Below are 21,970 nucleotides of genomic sequence, written 5' to 3' on the forward strand. Positions count from 1 at the left end.
TCACTTGTTTAAATAAGGCAAAATAAAGGGGGTGTGGCTATAGTTCCCCTGATAAAATGTGTTAGGTTAGGATCATTGGCTTTGAATATGACCATAGGCACAGATCTGTGTCTGTTTCATGGGTGGCTGAGTCAGGTGGGACCAGTCAGGAGTTTGCCTGAAAGTCAACACGCAGGGATCAAAAGTCCAAATTTTGAAGTTCCACAGTATTTGGTGTTGGAGATGCTAATAAATATTTGTGAACTTCTTAGCTATTACCATTGATATAACACTGAGCAATGAAAAACTGTTCAATCAATAGGCAAGATTTAATTAAAAATGATTACAGAAATGAAATAAATCAATAAATAAGTTTGTGTTAGGCTACAGCAGACGAGTTTCAACGAATATCAAGTATTTCGATGCGGGTTTACAGCAATCTTCAGAAAATCTAACCATTGAGCTTTCCTGTGGTAGAAAAACAAAATGATGTCACACCACTACATGAATGGCTCAAATTAAATATTTTTCTTTTGAAAAAAAGTGTGACAGGCTGCCAGGTTTGCATAAACTCTGGTGGTTTGTCGCCATCAAGTGAAATTTCTCTGCTATCATTGCAATAATCCAAATGCCTGTGATGCTCGCGTGCACGTGGGCGCGCGCGCGCAATCAAAACGAACCTGCCTAGTTATATTATGAATGTTACACATGTTTGAGCCGAGGCCCATACGCTCTCATCTTCAGGCGTACCGAAATTTCGAGAATACCGAAACATGGCGCGCAGTGCGTGCGTGGGGGCAACCCCGTCTCAGCGTCCATCTGATGGCAGCATCAGGCAGTCCCGTGAAACATTTGCGTGGGAGTTCCCTTCACCGCCATGTCGGGATAGTGCACAGCTCTCTCACTCTCTCTCTCGCTCTCTCTATCTCTCTCGCCCTCTCTCTTTCTCCATGCACCCTCCCCCACATTAACAGCTTAGCACAGCAGCAGCACAGCAGCAGCAGCTCCTACACAGCATCCAGCATCCATCCCTGCCTGGGGAGCAGCAGTCCTACCCGGCGCAGCACCGACGCACGGAGGGGGCGCATCATCTAAGTGATGCCACAGCATCAGTCGCATTTCGACAACAAATACTGAGAGTAGATCCTAAAGGAGGAAGAGAAAACGCTTCAGCCTCGCAGACAGCAAACTGCCCATGAAGATGTCTAACGCTGACATCGTCTTAAACGCCACCGATCGGATGGTGAAATGTAAGTTAGCCTACATTTTCCGGTTGGTTATGGCTGTAGATATTACATAACATCTCAAGTGTTTTGCTCCTTGCGGTTATGCAGAACATGGCCTTTATGTTCATGTCGTGCATTCATGGTGTAGATGCGGCCATCAAGTTGTGTTCATGGTGATGGTAGTGTGCTGCTGGGGCTTTGATGTTGATAAACAGTCCGGTTTTCTTTGCTGCACAGCCCCCCGCGATGAACGGACATACAGCTTAGAATCAGTAGCGGCATATGTATTTTGAAATTGTGCTGATTTATTTATGTTTTAATGTTATCTGTCACGATTCGACTGTATCTTGGCTTTTTTTTTCGGGTAGACAAGAGGGGAGAGAAAGAAAAACAGCTGAATTGCCGAGCTTGTGATAAAAGCTGGGGCAGTGATGCAGCAGGATTTCACAGGCTCTGACAGGGCCAGTGGGAGAAGAAGAAGAAGAAGAAAAAAAAGAAGAAGAAGAGGCCATGAAATTGGCATTTAATGGAGAATATTTTACTAGAAGTGAGTCATGTTTATAATTTCATTAGAAAAGGTCTAAGAATCCCAAAAGCCACATCAGTAGATGTGAAGGAGGCAGCTCTGTCAGAGAATCACTGAGGATACAACTTGGATCAATGGAAGATGATGAAGTGCCCACAGTTGTGCCATAACTCATTTAGCCCTGCTCGTCGTGACCATGGATCAGCTTCACAGTCAGAACTCTGCATGAATAAATTCACATTTAGTATATTATTGTAATGGCCGAGCAACTCAGTCAGCATTAACAACTTTGGCCTTTCGGCTACAGAGCTGTAGAAACACAGCGTAATCTCCACTATGAGATACACTTGATGTATGTGACAATGACTGCAGGCACAACAAATGTACTGTATGTATAAGCTGTTACAACTGAACAAGCTTTATTTAACAATTAAGGACCCTCAAGAAAGGAACTTTATCGTCAGAAAGTCAGCCAAGTTCTTCCTGCGGGGCCATAACTCATTTTTAGTGGAGCACTTCATCAATGTGACAGACACAGGACATCTGAATAGTTTCCTCTCATAAACTGATATTGATACTGATATTGTATACTTTACATCCTAAATTCTGGAAATGATCTATTTTATCATATTGTCATGACATATTTCATATATGTGCCCTGTCAGCAGATGATACAACTAGCACATTTTACCCAAACAATGCATCTAACTGCTGCTCTGGTGGTCTAAGATCATGTAGTTTTTGGTTGTTGTATTTTTGAGCGAGAATTCCCAGCCAAGATAAAACTATTGTGGTTATTTCTGTGCAAATCCTTTCTGACATCCATGTATTTAAAAATATGTCAAACAAAAGGTTTATATCAGCAAACACAGCACAGCCAAGAATTCTGACTCAGTTTTCTGCTTTTGTAACATGGTCATGTAACATTTAAGATCTTTGTGCAGATTTTGAAACACTCAAAGCATTTTTCTCTGGTTGAGAAAAATGATTTGCATGTGTTTCATTTCTGCTATAGCCTCAGGATATGTAATTTAGAAACCTTGCTAAATAGCTTTGTCTTGGTCTTTTTTGACCATTGAAAACGGATCATCATTTAACCAAACCTTCATTTGTCGTGTTGATCAGATGCTGTTATTGTTGTATAAACTCTTATTTATGCTAGAAAAGTCACATTAAGTCACACACTTACTCTTGTATTCCACTTACTTTTTGTCCAGATCCCCAAAAAGTGAAAAAAAAGAGATGCAAGGAACTAAATCACGTAACCCACGTATCCATCAGGTGATCAAAGGGAGCTATCAAGACAGTGGTGATTTTGATGAGTTGAGATTGGCATTTCTCTCAACCATTGTGCGTGGCGTACTGAGTAGGCTACTGATACCAAGCTATTCCAAGTTATTTTTATCATACATAGGTACAAGTTTTTCTCCAGCTGTCTTTTCTCTTACATGCTTTAACCTGACAGAACATATCTAAAGAGATACAATAACTGCTGGTCTGTGCAGTTTGTTTTCCACAGCACTGTCACCACTGTGCTGTGGGCATCAAGAGGCATATTCAGGTCAGTTATTTCAGGGATGAGGCCTTAACTACACCTGTGAAGTATCTTACTTTATTATAACACCATAGAAAATAATGTTCTTCATGTTACTGACTTAAAGAATATTTGCACTGATTTCACAGACTGTCACTGTCAGTGTATTCTGAAAGGGATGCAGTATGTAAAACTGTAACAGTTTTATCCATTGTTTGAGGTTTTAAAAACAGTTTTCTTAAATAAATGATTATGCAACAATATGAGAAGAGTTGCACTGAGACATAATATGTCAGCTTTAAACTCAGCAGGCTTTGGGACAGGCTAAAATATTTACTCCAGCTTTCAGTAGTAAACATGCAAATTGGATTCAAACACACTTATGTCGACATTATTAATTTATGAACGTTACGATGAAGCAGTAGCTGCGTTTGGCACAATAGATCAGCTTTTATCTACATGTTTAACATTAGTCACATAACCAGTTCCAGTATGATTTAAAGCAGATCACAGCAGGTGGAGCTATTGAGGGTGGGTGACAAAAAAGCAGCAACACTCTAATGATATTGTGTTCAAAGCTTGACACCTTGATCTGTAAATGAGAGCCCTTACAAATGCACACTTTCTAGTTAGTCCAACCCATAGACTGTATATAAAAAGGTCCAACCAAATGAAGTTACCCAGCATTTCCTAACTGGACCCAAGGCTGTTCATAAACAACACAATACGCACACTTTACATCTGAAGATTTGATGTGTCTACTGAGCTTTTCCAACAGCATCTACTGTATGCGAACCTCAAATGCAAACTGCAGTTTTCTGTGGCGGCACTGGCTGTACTCCAACAGTCAGCTGCTGCTGCTGTTGCCCGGCAACATACAGTATTTCATAGTTCAACTCTGCTCGGGTGCTGAGCAGAAGTCAGTTTTTCATCTCTCCACCATACATCTATATCAGTGTGCTTGTATATCTGCGCCTACTTATGTGTGTGTCGGTGAAATGCGTTGTTTAAGATCATTTCTTAAGTATCTCAGTTGCTTTTTTGGATTTCTTTGTTATTGCTGATCTAAATCCTCTGTTGCTCTGTTCTGCCTTAAAAAACTAAGTGTAATGTCCTTTTCAAAACATCTACATGTGGCTCCATTTCTCTTAATTCACTGTTAAAGTGGTGCCAGCAAAAAGAGTACTGTGTGCGGAAAAGTTTGATTTGGGTTTCTACCTCATATTTAGCCACCTTTTTATATAAATGTAATGTAAATTACTGCATATACACCAATCTCATTTCATTTCAAAACAGATCATAGGCCTGTTAGATATACTACAGTACCTTTTGGTAATTAGCAAAAGCCTTCCCGTTCCAGTTGTAGCTCATTGGCTCATTCACTTTGTCTGAATTCCAACAAAGAAAACTTCACAAACTGTTTTTTTGTTTTGTTGTTTTTTTGGAATTGAGAGAAAGTGAAAAATTGACTTCTGCTCAGCACCCAAGCAGAATTGAACTATGAATACTGTATGTTACCAGGCAACAGCAGCAGCATTAACATAAACAGTACAGTGACAGTCTGAATGCATGATGATACAACGTTGCAATGCGATCATGCATTCAGACTGTCACTGTACTATTTATGTTAATGCCAAAAATCAAAGAAAAAGCATTGCAAATTCATCAGTGCAGAATATCATTAACTAAACTAAAACTTGAGAAAACTTGAGCGGTGACTGTGCTGAGTTTGTACTAGCTGGTAAAGTGTCAAAGCACACATCACTGTCACAGATACACACTGCACACTGTGAAAAATGGTAGTCCCATTAAAATACAATCGTTGGGGCTTGCCTCATTATCCCAGGAGCAGCGACTTTGAGATTTCTCTATTCAAGCATTCATTATTAAACAGCATGTTGATCATGTTCAGTTTAAGCCTGAGCTTTGAGACTCTTCCTTTGTCTTCTCTTCATTTGGCACTGCTGAGTGGCCCTGTTTGCTATTTGCTGCACAAATCTGGCAAGCATAGCCATACCCCTACTGCTTGTCTTATCTGTACATATGTGAGTGTGTGTTTGTGTCTAGCCTTTCTAATGAATTTTGCAACTGGACTTCATCTGACTTATTTTTCTTTTCATCTGAATTATTTACAGCTCTGACACTTAGAAAGAGTTTTCTGTGTTAAGCCAGATGATCTGTAGATTAATGTCAGTACATGGGCCCTGAAAGCTTGTAGTCACAGCACACAGAGATCAGCATCAGCACCAGAGTTCAGATCTAATGAATAACCTTTACTGCCACCGATGTAATGATCTGCCGTTGGATTTCTCACTTGCACATGCAGTCTGTTGGGTAGGTGACTGGTGCATTTTAATGGCCACAGGCTTTCGCAATCCAGGGAGAGTGCTGGCCGAATAGAGTGCTTAGATGTTAGCTGAGTTTTGTCCAGCTCTCAGAAAATACTTAACAAGTAACCACACATCTGTACGAGAATAACTGTTATTAAATTACATTTTTTGGTTTGTCAATCTATTCCAGTTACTGATCTTCCCTGCTAGCGTTTACATACATTCATTCTATAGCTAACAATATTAGCAGGGATTAAAGAGGCTTTTATTTTCTGTGTTTTGCACTATTAAATAAATTATGAAACATTTGGCATAATTTTTATAGAGAATTTACTGCCACTAGATGTTGTATTAGATCACCAGCATGTAACCCACCAAAACAAATGCTTCGTTGGCCACATCTCCGGCTTCCGTCCCCCACAACCTCCTGCCCTTTCACGTTCTCAGTCAGCAAGGTGTTATGAAGCCCAGTGAAAGCAGCAACTAAACACACAACAAAAACCACAAATGAATAAGGTGAGCATGTATACCAGAGAGCCAACAAAAAACAATCTAGCCACAACCATTACCCCACGTTAGCATTGCCAAGCTATGCCCTACAGTAATGCTAATGCTGACAGTTAGCCAGCTAGCTATAGCAGCATTTGCCGAACACATTCATAATATTGACAACAGCAAGTTAGCTAACGTTATCATGCCTAATGTAGCTGGTCACTAAGGACAACAGACATGTAACATTATGTAACCATCAAGTTACTTATATGTGGAGAAGAAGAAAAGCGTGTTCCCAGTCTAGATGGAGCCTTTTAGTTGCTGTAGGGTTCTCCACACGTAGAGCCAGATCAGTAATGACTCCATGGTTGGACTGGGAAAGAAATTCAGCCTGGAAAGACACAGATGGAGATGGTAAAAAACTTTAAAAACTTTATGGATGTTTTGACAGTCCAACAGCTAACCAGGATTTGAGCTGGTGGGCCCCATGGTCAGTTGGCCTGTGCTCTGGTCTTATTTATTTCTTTGTCAGAGGCCTCTTTAGTCAAAAAATCTTCTTCTTTCTTCTGTGGAGGAAATTCGGAAAGGTGGCTTTCACCTGAACTGCTCAGTACTGCACTGTGCCATCTCACCTGTAGGTGGTCATTGTGTCTTTATAAACATAGGGAGGGCCAACTGTTTAACAGGAGGGACTCACATGCACTAACATGCACACATGCTGCCAGACCAGATGCCAAAACAAAGAACAGAGAAACTCATTGCAACAATACACAGGGGTGTGACTTCTGCTCAGGACACCATTACTCCACCACATCTTTGCATAGGCTAGAAAATAGTTTTTTGCTGCTATATTATGATTTAAAACCTCTTTACAGAACCCTTAAAGTAAATTGTTTGCTTTACAAATTGACATATGGTACAAATATAAACATCTTTGAAGAATAATGGTGTCTGACATACTGTAATAATTTAAGATGATTCTATGTCCTGTTTAATCTAAATCTGCCTTTCATACTACATTGTATCTCTCAAGCAAAGCCATGTTTATAAAGATGGTTTTCATGCCAAAGATGCACATACTGTAAACAAAGATGGATACAGCAGCAGCACATTACTGCCTCCAGGCAAAACATGGATGGGGTTTTCAAAAATAGGATTTCTGCATGAATTCCTTGATAAGTTGTTTGTGTCATTCGTTGAATGCTGTTTGCCGTTATTCTCTCACCACAGTGGCAAAAACAATGAAGAATTGTGTTCTTGATGCCATTAACAGCAGCCATAGTTACTCTGCCTAAATGCCACCATGTGCCTGTGCTTTGTCTTCAGCTGTCCCCTTCCCCCTGAGCCACCGCCTTACAATGAAGGAAGTGTTTGACTGCGAAGGGAAACCTCGCGTGGATCTCCTGAAGGCCCACCTCACCAAGGAAGGCCGCGTCGAGGAAGCTGTGGCACTTCGAATCATCAACGAGGGAGCAGCTATTCTGCGTCAGGAGAAAACTATACTGGACATCGAGGCACCAGTCACAGGTATTAAACCAGTTTGAGACATTTACCTGGCGTGTGTTCTGCTGCACTTGGCTGCAGGATGCCATACCTGGAAAATGTAATGATTCAATGTTCTGGTTAAAAGTATTTCACATGGTCAGATGTGATATGACATAGGGCTTGAACTAGAGATGCTCATTCTCACTACTGCTACCTACGTTTTCAGTTTACAAATGTTTTCGCTTGAGTAGTTGTGTTCTACAGTATGCAAAACTGACATACATTGAGTTTTTTAATTTTTTTATGTGACACATCTAAAGATAACTTATTTCACACCCAGATAATATTAATGCAGCCCAATAAAACAGCTTTTCAATACATCTTTGGCTACACTCATGAAGGTTATAATGTTTTGTTTTTATTGAACTTGTTTTAGAGAGATGTTGTAGTGGTCATTTTGAAGGCTGTAATTTATGGTGCTGTTGAATTGCATTGTAATATACTGAGAGGCGTTTCTCATATTTTCTCAACACATTTAAATCAGTGAATGATAATGCTGTTTGTTTGGTATATTTGCCATTATTGGACAGCTGATAGTTGAGATAAGTTGGAGAGGGGTATAATACGCAACAAAAGTCCCCAGCCAGAATCAAAGTGGGACAGCGTGTTGAAATTATATGTGTCTTGGCAGACCACTCTGCCACGCAGCATTGTCTTACTGTTTGATGAAAGTCTGGTAGTTTACCATGTATGCTAAATGTTATCTGTCCAAGTTTATTTGAATTTAATTTAATTTAAAGGTGTAGAACAAAACATTAAAAAATGAATAAATAACTGAGTGTGTTATGAAGTGAGCATGATACCTTCAAATGCATGTATTCTGTGTAAGAAGGTGAGATTAACCTCTTAAGTTAACTGCTCCATCTTTTGTTATCATCTTAGGCCAAATGTTTCTGTGTTAGCATTATTAAAAGTTAATGAAGTACACAGACATTAACAACTACCTGGTGAAGAAAGTTGAACATTTAGCAGCTTAAGACCCAGAAAATTTCACAAATCTTGGTGATGACTTTAATGTAACAAGGTGTGATAATGAAAAAAAAAATCATGGAAGTCACCATCTTAGTTTAACACGATAACATGCTAAAATACGCTATAGCGCAAGGCAAAGTAGTTTTTGGTATTTAATCAAAAACCACAGTATTGGACAACTTGAAATTTTGACCTGATAGTGGCACTAGCTGAAAAGTCAGAGGATCGTCAAAGTTTTTATAGTAATATTTCTGTGGAGAAAGAGTTGAGAAAAGAAGAAGACAGTGGAAAAAGATTTATAAAATGTTACAGAGAGAATGTGGCCTGACAATGCAACTGTTTGTACCTGTAGAACAAAAATAAAGAAGGCACCTGACCGGAGCATGAGCAAAGATGAAACACAGATGAGAGGAATAAATATCAGTTCTTACATCTGGAAACTGTCACTTTCATGTAGAATCATCATTATCTTGTCATATAAGTGAAATGTCCAAGAAACACAGAATCTCTCAGAAGAGCGTGAAGAGCATATATGTTCTTTCTTAATATTCTTAACAATATGAAGAAATATCAGTTTTGACATTATGAGACATCTTTTGTGTTGCAGAGATATCTACTGAAGCTAACATGCTAACCAGCTAGCCCTGGCCATTCCTGTCTCCACTTTGTACCTCAAGAAGCGATGTAGTGTCCAGGCTATAAGCCTGTGTTGCAGCCTCAATCTCTCGTGGCTCGTCCGCTACTCCTGCCACCACTACATCTTCCCTGTCTCTCTGACTGGGTAAATTGGGTGTGAAATTGTCGACATCAATCAATCAATAACTAAAGAAAACAAAATCACTTACATAACCATGCAGGTTTGGCAACATGTCAACAACTGCCCTATGCTGAGGTTAGATTTATTCAAGCTAGCATTAACATGAGGATGTGGTTGATTGATTGGTTGTGTGACCAGTGGTCCGGTAACACAGACGCGATGGGCCAGGGATGGAAAAAAAGGAGGGGGGGGGGGTATGAAAGGGGTAGACACCCCAACTTTTGTTTGGAGTATGAATTCAACAGTAAGGAGCTTTACAATCTGTACAGCAAACGACACCCTCTTTAGACCCTCGAAGGCCTCCACGCCCATCTTTGTATTCTTTGATGAATTCTTGAAATACCCATAAATCCTTTGCACAGTGAACATTTGATATTGGTACATTGCAAGCCCACACGCTTATGGTCTGTTTATGTTGTTTAGCTTCACCTAAAACTGTGTGCCATTAAATATACATGTAATTATGCATTTAATTAGCATCCATTGGCCTAATTTACTTGAAAGCAACTACAGTGTTTGGCTGAAACAAAGGTGACAAATGGATGAAATGCACATTGACTTGAGGAGAGGTCTCAGGCTCCTCATCCTGACTGCCATCAAGAAAATGGAGGCTTTAAGTATTAAACATGAAATATGGATGATGAACTGAGCGTTGTGTACAGGCATTTGCGAGTGTGGTCTGTTGTATATCTTTGTGAGCTTGAGTTGTGTTTGAACATCTCTGCAGCTGCGTGTGTGTGTGCGGGCATGCGTGTGTGTTGGATTCATATATTATGAGGCATTTATGCACTTGTGAATCTTTACTTGCATTGATTTGTTCTACGGGTGTTTGTGTATGTACGTGTGTGTGTGTGTGTGTGCGCATGTATGTGTTTGATTGCTTTAGTCACACAAGCGGTCTCCCACTCACATTGCTCTAAGCTTTGAGTGGGCGAAGGCCACTGTGGAGCTGATAGGGGAGACAGAAAAGAGAGAGGAGATGGAGGATAATAAGGAGAGAAGGAGACAGAGCAGGATGATAATGAAAAATTGAAGGCAGCGAGGAAATGAGATGTAGGTTTGCACTTCAGAGCCGTAGTGTTCACTACGAAAAAGTATGTATCTCTCTGGGGGCTTAAGCTTTTCCTTCCTCATAAGGTGAGACCTTTCAGCCAAAGACCATAGAGATACTCAATATGATGACGACCTTAGAAAAATTATATGATTATGTTCTCAAATCAAAGTGCTCAAAATACTTTGGGTGTTATTTAGTGATTTTAATACAAGTGATATGGTTGAATAAATATTCATGATGCAGTAGTATACATATGCAGGAATATTATTTTCATAACTCACAACGCCACCTTTGCTGCTCTGCTGTCTGTTTAAGGTGAAGTCCATCTTGTTTCTACTTGACACAACATATTGTCATTTGAGAAAAGCCAAAGACACTTTTTTTCATAAGTGACAATCTTGAAAATTGACTGTGTTGTGTTTTCTACTGAAAGACTTGTAGTGCGTTGAGGGAGGGTCAGCTTGTTGCATACAATAATCCAGAATAATAATGAAGAGATGAGTGAGTGCAAATAGCTGTAACAACCCTAAACTATAGCTTCCAATATACTCCATTTTTCTGTATTTATATAGTTATTTGTGACTGTGTTGGTTATATAACATCTCATTTCATTGTACATTATACTTCATTATTAATGATAACTCATTGTAAATTTTACTGCTGAGATATCTGAGCAGTAGCAACAGCAATCATTACAATAAAGGCAATTTATCACCTTTATCAAATACATGATATAGAAACTGTTGAGATACAGATCTCACATTTCCACTCAGTTGCACTGCCTGCATGTATAAAGCGAACCTGTTAGCAGAAAAAGAAGATACACACCTCTGATACAAGTTGCACTACTCTATACTGCCATGAGATCCTGCCAGAATATTCTCTTCATATCTTAAAAACTTCAGAACCAGTAAATAAAAGAATCTTTTACTGATGGATGATATCTAGCTTCATGATAACACATTTACAACAGTATCCATTTATTTTTGAGTGGGTATTCGGAAGCAACCCACTCATCCCTGTACCCGTAGTGAGGCGACTGTAATTGTTTCACTGAATGGACTATGCCAAAGTGACCAAATAATAACACAGACATGAGCTGAGCATGAGGAGTGTGTATTTTTATGAAAAAAAAAAAAAGACAGATGTGCAACACAAAGAGGCAAAGACAAAGGTATTCAATGAGATTCTTTGATTCTGTAACGTTTGCTGTCCTTTGGTTGTTTTCCAGTGTGTGGGGACATCCATGGGCAATTCTTTGATCTTATGAAGCTGTTTGAAGTGGGAGGATCCCCAGCCACAACGCGTTACCTGTTCCTTGGGGACTACGTTGACCGTGGCTACTTCAGTATTGAGGTGAAACTATCAGAATATCATTAAGCATGTTGTGGGGGAAACAAACGGTTATACTGATTTCTGCAGCGTCTTGCATGGACTAACACTTTGTTTATGTGTTTGTTGTTGACAGTGTGTTTTATACCTTTGGTCGCTGAAAATCCTCTATCCAAAGACACTATTTTTACTTCGTGGAAATCATGAATGTAGACATTTGACAGAATATTTCACCTTCAAACAAGAATGTGAGTACCTCTCAGTGTTTAACATATTGTTTTTCTTTCTCTCTCTCTCTCTCTGCCTTGCTAATGTCATGTGTAGCTTGGGGGACTTTTGGTAGAGATTTCATGTAATGTACCTGTGTGTGCGGACTGTCAAGTTAATTCTGTCTGATAGCACAAAAAAGGGATGGAATTTAAAAAATAAATAATCTGTGAACAATTTAAACTTTAGAAACTTTAGATGGCAAAGCACGTGCATACGCCACATACTGAACATGCACACAAATGCACATGCGTACACAAGGTAATAAATACACAAACTGAGACCATGACAGAAAAATTAACTCATTATCTTGTTGTTACTCCTAATAAATGGCGTTGTTATAGATAGTATCTCACCTCTAGACTTCCTTTTGAATTGGATCTTTTAATATTGTGTGCATATTTGAAATGTTTCACAGGACTCACTGGAATAAACCAAAATATCATATTCATTTAATGTGCAAATTAACTTGTCATAAGAAACTTTCTTATACTGTCATGTTGCAACACTGATGCAGCTGATTACCTCTCTGTCCCTTGTCAGGTAAAATCAAGTACTCGGAGCAGGTGTATGACTCATGTATGGATGCGTTTGACTGCCTTCCCCTGGCTGCGCTCATGAACCAACAGTTTCTGTGTGTCCACGGTGGACTCTCACCTGAAATACACACCTTAGACGACATTAAAAAGGTAGTAAGCCACCGCCTCAGAGCTACCAGCTCTCACTGTACATAGGTTGTGTACGTTTGTGCCTATGAGTTTTTCTAACCTACATCCTGGTTTGTTTGTGTTAAGTTGGATCGGTTCAAGGAGCCACCAGCTTTCGGGCCCATGTGTGACCTGCTGTGGTCTGATCCTCTGGAAGATTTTGGCAATGAGAAAACCCAGGAATATTTCAGCCACAACACAGTGCGAGGGTGCTCCTACTTCTACAGGTGAGCTTTGTTCACCAGTGGCTCCAGGCCTCTGGACCTTCTGGATTATTAGAACTTGAACACTTGGATTAAGGCTAAACGATATGCAAAAAAAATCATATTGCAATTATTGAGGCAGATATTGCAATTGCGATATGTGATTGGAGATGGAAAGGTCATTTTTTCATTTCATTTTCACTTTTTAAAAATATAAAATTGATGATGTGGTATTTTTGGGTTTTGGTACCAAACAAACATGTTCCTTTACATCCAGAGAATATGATTTGTAGGCCGGGGCATGTCTGTAGCACCACAACGCTTATAGTGCTAACAATGCACAATAATGTTGTGACACATTTTACCTTTATCAAAATAATTGCGAGTGGATATTGCACTCGGCCAAATTGTGATTTCAATTACAATGCATTTAATTGTGCAGCCTTGACTTGGATATTTGAGAAAATAACTATACGGCTTTGAAGTCCAAGTTTTCTAAAGGATAAAGTGCCGTCTTGCTCTCACCCTATATTATTAGTGCTGATGAGATCTTATTTCATCCTTCGAGAGAATTGCTGGTGTACAGGGGGAAATGTGACTGTTGCGCAGAAACCCCCAGAACTCTTAATATCAAAAATAGATGGTAAGATTATAAATTATTAATAGATATCAAACATTTATTGCTACTTGAGCAAAACCAAAAAGAACCAAACAAACAATAGATGCACACTTAACACTGAATAATGGGAATAACATGGGCAGCAGACTGTGATTAAGGAGACAATGAATGAATAGTTAGAGATATCCTTAAAGCTTATAGATAGTGTCTGTGTCTGTGAGTAAAAGGGTCATATTGCCTTGTGGTTAACAACTGTTTTTCACAAGAGGTTGTCTTTTTGACTTACAGAACAGATTGTTACAGACAAAGGGTTAGCTGGGTGAACCTGGAGTCAAATAAAAATAGAGGCAGAGAGAGGACGGAATAAAACATAAAACATAATAGCGAGGCAAATTGGGAATGGGTGTGTTATGCAACTGTTCAACCTCTGTGACGAAGTATGTAAAAGAAGGAGGAGTGAGCACCGTCCTAATATTGCTGTGAGGAGGAAGAGAGCAGTGGAAGTAGGTGGTGGTGAGGAGAGGAGATTAGGTGGCAGTTGTGGTGAGAGTTTTCTTAATGAAGGTTCAGAACAGTACGGACCTCTGTGTGGGGGCTGCAGTTCTGCTCAAATCACAAGAAGGGAAGTCAGGAAGATTTATTCCTCCACCGAACAGGAAATGACATTTTGGACAGTGTGTGCTGGATAATTGCAGTTCAGATTCACATTATAAGCCAACTGCAAGTCTTATTTCGCTGTATTTGCACGCACATGGTCAAGTGTCATTTGCTTCAAATGGTATCAGATGAAATAGTTCCACTGAAGCGTTACGTGCAGAAGTTTCTGCTTCGCAATTTATTTCCACAACGGCAAGATCACCTTGTAACTTTGAGATCATCCTGACAGTTTTGCACATTTTAGTCTGTGCACTTCCACTGTGCACACTGTCCGCATTACTGCTGGTCTTTTTCCAGAGCATGGCAGGTTTTTAGATTTTCGAATAAGTTTTTGTTTTATTTATTATTTATTTATTCATTATATTTTTTTTCCTTAAAGCTTTTATATTTTATCAAAATTATATTATTTATGTGCAAAGCTCCACCTCAAGCCAGGACCATTTGAAAACTTCTTGTTGATGAGATCAAGACCATTTAAACATCTGCGATCACTTTACAAGTTTGTAGTATATAAAAGTTGATTTTATTATCACCCTCAGATGAACTGAATATTTTTTTTAAACACCTGAAAACATAAAGCATATGATTCTTTGGAAAATGGTCATTAGTATTTCAAAGTACTGTGTTAAAAACAAGCGAAACCACACCGACACATGATTGACACTGATGTAATGTATATGGTAGAGTTTACCAGCACCCATGGAGAGTGAGTATCTGATACAGAATCTAGAAGGGCACTCAGAGAGCGCAGACTTCTGCCGAGGCCACTATCAGACAACATACACCAGTGTGGGGTGCTCCGGTGCTTCACCTGGTAGAGAATGATTAAGGCTCAGTCCTACCTGCAACGGAAGAGGAGTTTGAATCTGACTCTGGGCCCTTTGCTGCATGTCATCCCCTCGCTCCTCTCTCTCTCCCTGACTTTCCTGTCTCTCTCTCTCTCAGTGTGGCTGTCAATAAAGGCAGAAAATGCCCAAAAAAACACCTAAAAAAGAAAAACATACACCGTAGTTCATGGGTTCTTCCCTGGCCTATGCCACATCCCTCCACCAAGTTCGGTGCAAATTGGTTCAGTACTTTTTTGCATAATTTTACTGACAAATAAACAGACACAAGTGAACAAAAAAGGTAAAAAAAGAAGCAGGTGAAGGGTCTTAACTAGTGCTAAATGGTCACCGATAAGACACCGACTATTCACAGTGAGAGAGGAGCTTAGTGAGGATTATTCTGTAGATGTGTGGAGGATGGTGCTATAATAGTCATCTATCTCCCAATGGCTTTGTTCTGCCTTCACTCTCAAACTTACCTCTCCATCATTATGACTCTTGCCAACTATACAGTATGTATGCAGCACAGAGAACCACAGTCTCCTGGGGGATTTCTGGAAAATGCAGGGAAATCTGAAATAGAAGTAGATATAGCAGGTTGAAAAAAAGGGTGGGTACATTAAAATTCAACAACTAATTTGAATTTAAGCTACATTTTGACAGTGACTGATTGCTGTAATACATGAACTCACACTGGTGTATTGGGCAGCGTTATTTGACTCCCTTAATGTGTGTCCCGTAAAATCAATCCTGAGCATTTTTCACAAGTAGCCATACAATATACAATATTGGGTAACAATGACTAAATGGATGCATTGTCCCTCAAGTCAGAATATGACATTTTCATGGCCTTGCTTCTGATGAAAAGATGAAATTACTTCCCATAAAAGAAAATCCTAAACAAATTCTCCAATATTCAGTTTTGCATAAAGCTTTTATATATAATATATAATATTTATGTGGAGGCACAGCACAACAGCAGTCTCATTCATTTCAATGATGTAAAGTACTAGTATTAGTACTATTGTATTAAATCATTGCATTGAGTCTATTGTCACATAACACCGGCTACACTACATGATAAGTTCTGTTACTTATTATTACAATATCAGAGCACCAGCTAACCGGGTCTGATTTCATGTGCAGTGATTGTATTTAGAAAAATGTGATTCTGCTCACTGATCAGGAATGTGTTTATCAACATGAGCTTTTACTACACAGTATACTGGGGGAAATTCATATGATGACCACCAGTCCGACAGATGGATTTTCTAAGAGGAAAGGGAAAAAAAAAAAAAACCTCTCAGTTTCACACTCACAGCACTTCCATCTCTCTCTGTCTCTTTCACTCATACTCACTTGTCAGATTTCTCGCGCTCTCTCTCTGTCACTCACAGGCTCACCGACACATAATTGTGTGTTTTCACAAAGGGGAGAGAAGGAATGTGAGCCGCAGGCAAGCAATGTGTGTGTACTGCATTCCCTCGCACTAATCAATAGATACCCTTGGAACGGACAAAAAATAAATTAGTACATAGTGTGCGTTTGGATCTTTCTTTCTTTGCTATTACCTGACATCTGTGCCAGTACTGTGCACACACGAATGTGAGAGAAAAATCAGGCTACTGCTTTGCAGCTATGAAAAACATAATGTATAATTAGAAGTTAGAAATGAATTGTAGATGTGGTTTTAATGGAGACAGTTATATAACATTTTGAGACCAGCGTTTAGAGTGCGCTGTCAGTCATAGTGGAAAGAGTTGCAGCATATTCATGTTAGTGTGTAAGACAGCTATTCCTGCCATTTATATATTGGCCACCAAGGGAATGGAAGCCATGTGACCTAGATATATGAGGATGGCACAGTTTCACCAGGTGCACAGGGCACCACAGTCTCATTGTTTTTCTTCCGGCACAAACCTTTGAGCACTTAAATATTTCAAACACTTCTGAAAGTTTGATGTGTCCATAGATGGCAGTGACTATAAGGAAGTGCTGGAAGAGAGGATTGTTGTTGCTGGGTAGGTTATACTGTGTGTGCCTGTAGGTTTTTGATTATTTATCAGCAAAAAAGAAAAAAAAAAAAAAACCTTTCAGTTTCTCATGAGGGAGTTTTTCTTTATTTTATCACTGTAAATTAAATATCTTGGGTCTGAAACTGTTGCAATCTGAAGACGTTACCTCAGGCTCTGGGAAATTGTGATTGATATTTGCACTTTGCTCTGACATTATATCAACTAAAAGCGTAATGGATGATTTAAAAAAAAAAAAAAACAATTGGATGATTAATTGATACCAAAAATAATTATTAGTTACAGAAGTGACATTATTATTGTGCTAATAGATTACTGGTTGTATCTCCATTTTTCACTGTGTCAGTCTCTGGAATTGGATTGCACAGTGTGGAGTCTGAATTTGAAAATACAGCGAATATGGATAATTGCAAACAGTAATTAGCAGATTGGGGCTAAAGGAAAGTTTTTCCATCTCTAAATCCCTGCACAGCAACTTCCTAAGGAGCAAACTATCACAATAATAAATTCAAATGTGTCCCGTTGAATTCATTTAAGTGAACACTGGCGTGGGAAAAGCTTGCACCGACAAATTCTGGGGCGTAGCAGTGAAGTCAGGGACGTGTCTGATTTACATTGGGTTGCTTTTGGCTAATGCTTTAGCCCAGTGCAACTGCAAGTGTTGTCTTCATTACTGCTTTATTCAGCACTATTTTGGCAGCCATTGGTGGACATATATCATGCTTTGTTCATTCAGCAATTATCAGTAGAGATGTCCCGATACCATTTTCTCCCAATACTGATTCCAATAACAACCCTGAATGCAATATAATCTTTCTTTTATAATCTAGTGTCAGTCAAAGCAAAAATAGATCTAGGAATAAATTACATTTCCTAGACTAGTTGTATTAACACTAATGTCACCCCTTGAAATTAAAGCCTTGCATACTGAACACTTTGCCTTTTTACTGGAGGGACTTTCCAGTAACTTAACATGTTGCCAAATTGCTGACATTTTGCTAACAGCTAACATAACACTATTTACATATTTACTTTCTCTTCTTCATCGCTTTAAAACAGTAGTAGCCAGTGCCTGCACAGTGCAACTTCCTGTATAGGCTACTGCCATTTTCCCTGGTTGTGAAACTGTCAAGTTTTTTAATAAATTACGTGGTATTGGATCGGTGCATAGACTCGCATATTCGCCGATACTTTTAGGCAGTATCAGAGGTATTTCCAATACTAGTATCAGTATTGGAAAAACTCTATTTATCAGTCATTACAGGAGAAATTACTTAAGATAGTTAAGATACTTAGCTTAAATATCAATCAAGCAAACCTTTGAAAATGACTGATGGATCTAAAGATATTATTTGTCAGGTATCTGTTTGGAATAAAGAAGCTGGAAGAAACTGAGGACTTTTCAAATATCCTGACCCCTTAGGTGAGAGACAGAATGAGGAGGTATTGACTTGAGGGCATTAATCGTTCCATTTTAAAAGAGCTAATCAAACTGTATATAATCCATTTTTTCTATCCCAGGAGACTCTGTTTGAAGGGATGATACTGTTTCAGAATGACATAACACAGCCTTCTAGGCATTACATAACACTTGTGGTTAGAGCTGCTGACTGGTAAGCTACATTCACACTGCAGCTGGAAGTGTCCCAGTTCTGATCGTCTGTCCCTCCTGTGTGACACAGGTCTCATGTTTGCTGTGCACTTCATTTTTTTCTTTGGAAACCAATCCTGGTGCTAAGTCGGCTCTTCATCCGATCCATGGCTGTGCAACTCTAGTCTGAAGTGTCACATAGGAAGTCATGTGGTCATCTTACCCCATGGGCCAACTCATTGTCCATCTGGACAGAAAAACATGGAGAACTACTTAGGCATGCAGCCAGTGGAGAGATATCAATATCACAATTTTGATTAGTCTTCTGGAAATGATTCAGTTATAAGCAGCGAGAGAGAAGGTTGTATTACAATTAAATCAGTGTTTGAAGCAAGTAGGTGATATCAGTGGCTTTAGTAACAGAATATCAGATATTGCTCATTTGCACATACAGTTTACCCAACGGGTATTTTTATTAGTCACTTTGGAGAATGAATCTTAACAGCTAGATGTCAGATTCGACATACAAAAATCATTAAATTGTTCACAGTTTACCTGTTTGTACTCACATATGAGGGCTGTAACTGTCAAAAATCACAATCACAATAAAAGATGATTTCACCAACATAGGGTGAAATATGTTTTCATTGTTTTTTATTTTTAAATTAAGTAGTAGTATTAATATTTCACCATTACACACATGAATGGCATGAGAGAACTATGATGTGTAAACCAATCAACAACCAAAAAAGAGGTTAAATCATTACAAGAAATTAATTCAAGAAATACTTTATAGAAATGCAGTTACTGGACATAGAGGTAAATGGATGGAGCGGAAGTGCAACAGACAAAGAAACTCCACGTCTAGCCTGAAGTTGTATAACTCAGGAAGCAGCAGTGCAAAAAAGTTGGACAAACAAATGTATTCCTCCAAAAATGTTTGCAGCATGTAGCAGATCAAATGAATAGGTGAAGCACTGACCTCTTTAAATAGACCTCCTCATTGCAAAGGGTGCACTGGCTATACAGTATATACCAAGCAGCTACATTGTACCACGTGTGAGTGTAGCAGCGCCACCCAGTCGTCCGCCTTATCTAGCTCACAGGCTTCACTCCCTCTCAGGCACATTTCCTGTCGGGTTAGAGCCAGAGGGCAGGAAGCTCTGACTGCCGCTTACTGGGTTAGTTTGTTTTTTACTGCAACAGGTAGCTGTTGGGTTGGTTTTCCACAGCCTTGCATCATCCCCAGCAAGGCTTTCATAAATGCATTTATGAGTGATAGATCTTTGTCGTCTAATTTTCTAGTGAGTGGAAAAATGAAAATTAGTAACTTTGCAGCTTAAATGTGGTTCTGCTGTGTGATGGAAAAATATTTTTTAAATTTGTTTTAAAGATATGGTAAGACACTGTTCTTAATTGAATTGATTTGTACTCAAACTCTGTTGCTAGCGCTGCTCTTTTATTTTTACTGTACTATTTTTCTACAACCAGTTTCTGTTTACTCTTTTCCAGTTATCCAGCTGTGTGTGAGTTCCTACAGAGCAATAACCTATTATCAATCATTCGAGCGCATGAAGCACAAGATGCCGGGTATGTTATCACTACAACACACATGAGAGGACACACAGATACACAGATACATATTTACATATATAAAGAACAAGCGTTTGTCTTTTTTCTGTCTTTTCCTCTACCTGAACGCCTTAAAGCTACCGGATGTACCGTAAAAGTCAGACCACCGGATTCCCATCCCTCATTACCATCTTCTCAGCACCAAACTACCTGGATGTTTACAACAACAAAGGTCAGAAAATCTCTTTGTTCATCTTGAACCCGTCTTTGTTTCAGTTTGCAGATTCATTTGCAGTTCTGTCATTTTTCTCTGTTCGCATCTGTATCATATACTTCGCAGGATTGCAGAAATGGGCCCGAGTGCTATTAAGCTCTACTGTTGAAAAAAGAAAATTAAAAATAAATAACTGCTCCTTGGTTAGAGTCTATGAAAAACAAAAATATCCAATCAGCTTGTTGTTGAACAAACAGACACATAATGGAGTTTGACTAAAGGGACCTTTGGCATTTTAGAACCCACAAAAAGCATCTGATAAAATGACGACCATGTTCTCCTCTGACTAATCTATCAAAATGGTTTTTCACAGCACAAACTGGAATGTATGGGTTTATGTAACTGCATTTAGCTGCGAGCAGGCATAAGAATGCAACAGGGAGCCCTCGTTTGTTTGTGTTCTCAGATCTGTGTCTTGGTTGCCATGGGCTATGGGAGATGGGGAGCGTGGGAGGGACTGTCGGCATCGCTGACTATCTCCATGTGGCTTTATCCCCCTTGATGTAACAGTGTCAGCAATCCCTGGCCTCAGCTGGGCCATCTAGTGGTTGAAAGTCTCATTTTCTGCTCTGTTGTATGCTGCATGTACACATGAAGCTGTCTGTAAAATGATTAAAATTGGCAACATCACCAAACATAAAAATATTTGTATGAAACATTGTTGTGCATATGTCTGCCGTTGCTCTATATGTTTTTTTATTATGAAAGTATAGATCTGGGTTCCACATTTTACCTTTTCATTGAGCAAATATAATAAACATCATCAGATTCTATTAAACATTTCTTACAATAGCATAATAATGATAATATGTAGCAGGCTAACTGAAATCGTACCTGCTTTGGTCATTCTGTGTGTGGATGTAGCTGCAACAGAGGCGTATACAAGTTAAATGGCAGTAAGTAATACCAATTTGTTTCAAAAGAGAAAAATGCTCCAAATCACATAATTTGATCGAAAAATAACACAGAATATTTTTTACTTTTTAGTTGCAGTTAAGGTATGTGATGTTTGTTCCCATTTAAACATGCTCATCACAAGTGCTACAGCAGTTCTTCAGTTATTATGTTTTGATAAACCCTGGATATTAATGGGTGGTTGCACACAACATGCCAACAAAGGACTGATGCTTTGCAACACTTTGTCTCATATAATAATGTAAAATATATAAGCAGTATGCCTATGCATATATATTCAATACATCATTACATGAACTTGTCAGTGTTCTCTTTATCTTAAAGGATGACATTATTCATCTCAATGTCTTTGTATACTTTGTGATGCGTTCATGCTCGCGTTGGCTCTCTAGAGTTTAATCCTTGTCTTTATCAGATACAGCTGCGGGATCTCAGTGTTTGGATCACTAAATCTAGACTGACGTACTAGCGTTACTCAACATTAGATTATTATGCTTA

At 39.0% G+C, this 21,970-nt stretch overlaps 1 protein-coding gene across 2 annotated transcripts in view; it reads left to right on the forward strand.

Moving 5' to 3' along the window:
- Window positions 1-800: 800 nt before the first annotated feature.
- The window catches only part of ppp3ca (protein phosphatase 3, catalytic subunit, alpha isozyme), a 28,898-nt gene continuing 7,728 nt past the window's right edge, over window positions 801-21,970 (forward strand). The window contains exons 1-8 of one of the 2 annotated variants that reach the window (XM_056397354.1): window positions 801-1,229; window positions 7,414-7,614; window positions 11,707-11,831; window positions 11,944-12,055; window positions 12,618-12,763; window positions 12,869-13,008; window positions 20,224-20,301; window positions 20,421-20,515. In XM_056397354.1, the coding sequence (XP_056253329.1) occupies window positions 1,175-1,229; window positions 7,414-7,614; window positions 11,707-11,831; window positions 11,944-12,055; window positions 12,618-12,763; window positions 12,869-13,008; window positions 20,224-20,301; window positions 20,421-20,515 (952 nt within the window). In that variant the 5' untranslated portion in view covers window positions 801-1,174. The remainder of the gene's footprint in view (window positions 1,230-7,413; window positions 7,615-11,706; window positions 11,832-11,943; window positions 12,056-12,617; window positions 12,764-12,868; window positions 13,009-20,223; window positions 20,302-20,420; window positions 20,516-21,970) is intronic. The other variant, XM_056397353.1, reaches the window with a different exon arrangement.

Source organism: Seriola aureovittata, chromosome 15 (assembly GCF_021018895.1).
Source record: "Seriola aureovittata isolate HTS-2021-v1 ecotype China chromosome 15, ASM2101889v1, whole genome shotgun sequence".
Taxonomy (NCBI): Eukaryota; Metazoa; Chordata; class Actinopteri; order Carangiformes; family Carangidae; genus Seriola; species Seriola aureovittata.